We start from the raw sequence: 2,512 nt of genomic DNA on the forward strand, positions 1-2,512 counted from the left end.
CAAGGGTTGAGATCCCCTTACCGGTCATCTTTTTTTTAAAAAAAAAAAAAGAAAGAAAGAAATTAATTGTCATGTTTTTTGGGAAACACAGTTTGAGTTTAGGCTAAGTGTTAAGAAACTGAGTTACTGTCACCCCTTGGGGTGTTTGAAAGACATGAAACTAAGAGTTGCAACCATCATTACAACTTTTTAAAGATCTGTAATTAAAATGACAGTCTCTTTAGATAGCAAATTCAGTATTGTATTTTCTTTCGTATGTCCCCTTATGGGAATCCTTTCCTTTTCTCATCCATAATTTCCTCTGTTCTTTTTCTCCCAATCTGTACCTCACCAGTAGTACTCCGAGCAGTCTCTGAGACCGCCAGCTGAGCTCCACTGGAGCAGGCACACTCAGAAAGCTCTGGACGGATAGTAAAATCAGCAGCATATGCATGGGACTCATTCATTCATTCATTGCTTCCCAAGCATTCGTAGAGCACCCACTGGGACCCCACACTGGACGAGTAACAAAGATGAAAAATCAAAGTCTGCTTCCAGGAACTTAGGGTCTAGGGCTGGGCCCGCTGCCTGCCCTCGCGGCCGTTTCTGCAGACTCCGGGGCGCGAGCCAGGGCTGCAGACCTTACAGTCAGTCCAGACAGCCTCAGGCTCTCCCTGCCTGGACAGCCCGACTCTGCTCCGTCCTGCCGGGCCCAAGGACCGTCCCCCCGCCCCGCACCTGATGGCACCTGAAGATACTGCGTAGCCGAGCCCCCCCTGCGCCTGCCCAGCGAGGGCCCGAGACCCGGGGCGGAGCTCATGGGGAAGGTTCTCGGCCGGAGTCTGTGCTCCAGTCGGGCGTCAGGAGCCCTCCCCGGGGGCCGAGTCGCTGTCGCCCGCGGTCCGGAATTGCGCAGGCTGCCGGGAGCGGGGCGGTCCTCCGAGAGCGGGGCCTGCGCGCTCCAGCCCCTCTCCAGCCCGGCGCGACTCTCAGGGTCCCGCAGGGCATCCAGGATCGTCTCCTGCTCTTGCACACGCTCCGCTCGGCGCCCACAGCGCCACCCGCAGGCCGGAGGAGCCAAGAGCCTCCCGAGACGTCGCGCTGCCCTATGCATCCTGAAACCGACTCCGATCTCCCTGGATCTCTGCACGCGGAGAACTGCAATTGTTGCAGACTCTCCATAGCTCTGACCCCTTCCTCCTTTGGGGGTTACAAAGGATTGGGTCTGCAATTGATCGGTATATAAGTCAGGGAATTGGATCATGTGCAAGGTTGCCTTTTTCTGCCTCAATTTTTGCTACTCCAAACTGCCACTCTTCAAAATGAAGTTGTGTCGTTGCACAGCTGATTCACTACTCCATCCACCTCTCCACCACTAACCTACTCACCATGGTGGTTTTCAACGCTTCAGGAAATATTTGGACTACGTTGAGCTCAGAACAATTCCTCCAGCTTCCTCCTACGAGGAACTGGGGGATGGGGGAGGGGGCAGGGTGTGATAAAAAATTCCTCATCCTGCAGTGAAATGATATTTTAAGCATCTCCTTTATAAATACTGGAGGTGGTACTGGCCGCAGGAAAATTTAACAATATTCAGATTGGAATGGTTCCGATTCATTCTTTTCACATCCCAACTGAACTTTCACGAAGAAAGCCAGTTATTACCAACTGGCCTACTTGTGTGCTTTCATTGGTCCTTATCCCATTATCTCTTTGTAACTAGTGACCATTTCCTCATTCTGAAACTCCCTTGACACCATGCATTGTGCTTCTCTGACTACTTCGTCCCACACTCTTATTTTGAGTGTTACCACAAGGGGCGTTCATATCACTGCCTTGGTTGCTACCACTGTAGTTGTCAGGATTCCCTAGTACTAGGAATCTTCATTGCCTCCCAATATTCGTTTGTTTCTATTTGCTTCTGTTGCTTATAACAGAATACCTGGAACTGGGTAATTTATAAAGAAACAAAATTTATTTCTTACAATTTTGGAGGCTGGGAAGTCCAAAGTCAAGGGAACACATCTAGTGAGGGCCTTCTCCTTGGTGGGAACTCTCTACAGGGTCCCATGGAGATTGGGGTGTGACATGGTGAGAATGGACTGAACAAGAGAGCTAATCTTACTTGCTGTCCTTATAAAGTCATCGGACCATGCCCATTACTCCATGAATGGATGAAACCATTCACAAGGGCACAGTCCTCACAATCTAATCACCTTTTAATGCTCCCAACTTTCAAATACCATAATTGGATTTCCCACATTCTTAAACTTTACAATGGGAGTCAAGTTTCCAATACATGAACTTTTGGGGGGCACATTCAACCCATAGCACTCCCAAAGGGCCCTCGAGCCACTTAATGTGAAGATTTCTTTTAAAAGACTTGGGAGGAGTTGGAGGATTCAATCAGGCAGTTCTAATCTAAGAAAAAGTTTGTTGCTATGCAGGGATCATGCTGAAAGATTCCATTAGATCTTTCAAATGGGATAGATGCTGTAGCAGATAGAACTATGTCCCCCAAAACTCACTGAAG

General features: G+C 49.0%; 1 protein-coding gene across 1 annotated transcript in view; it reads right to left on the minus strand.

Moving 5' to 3' along the window:
* The window catches only part of PDIA4 (protein disulfide isomerase family A, member 4), a 51,457-nt gene extending 50,364 nt beyond the window's left edge, over nucleotides 1-1,093 (minus strand). Inside the window, exon 1 of the mRNA XM_008575106.1 lies at nucleotides 718-1,093. Within this exon, the coding sequence (XP_008573328.1) occupies nucleotides 718-1,093 (376 nt within the window). The remainder of the gene's footprint in view (nucleotides 1-717) is intronic.
* Between the last annotated feature and the right edge of the window lie 1,419 nt (nucleotides 1,094-2,512).

The sequence above is a fragment of the Galeopterus variegatus genome, unplaced genomic scaffold, assembly GCF_000696425.1.
Source record: "Galeopterus variegatus unplaced genomic scaffold, G_variegatus-3.0.2 Scaffold1135, whole genome shotgun sequence".
In the NCBI taxonomy this organism is placed as follows: domain Eukaryota; kingdom Metazoa; phylum Chordata; class Mammalia; order Dermoptera; family Cynocephalidae; genus Galeopterus; species Galeopterus variegatus.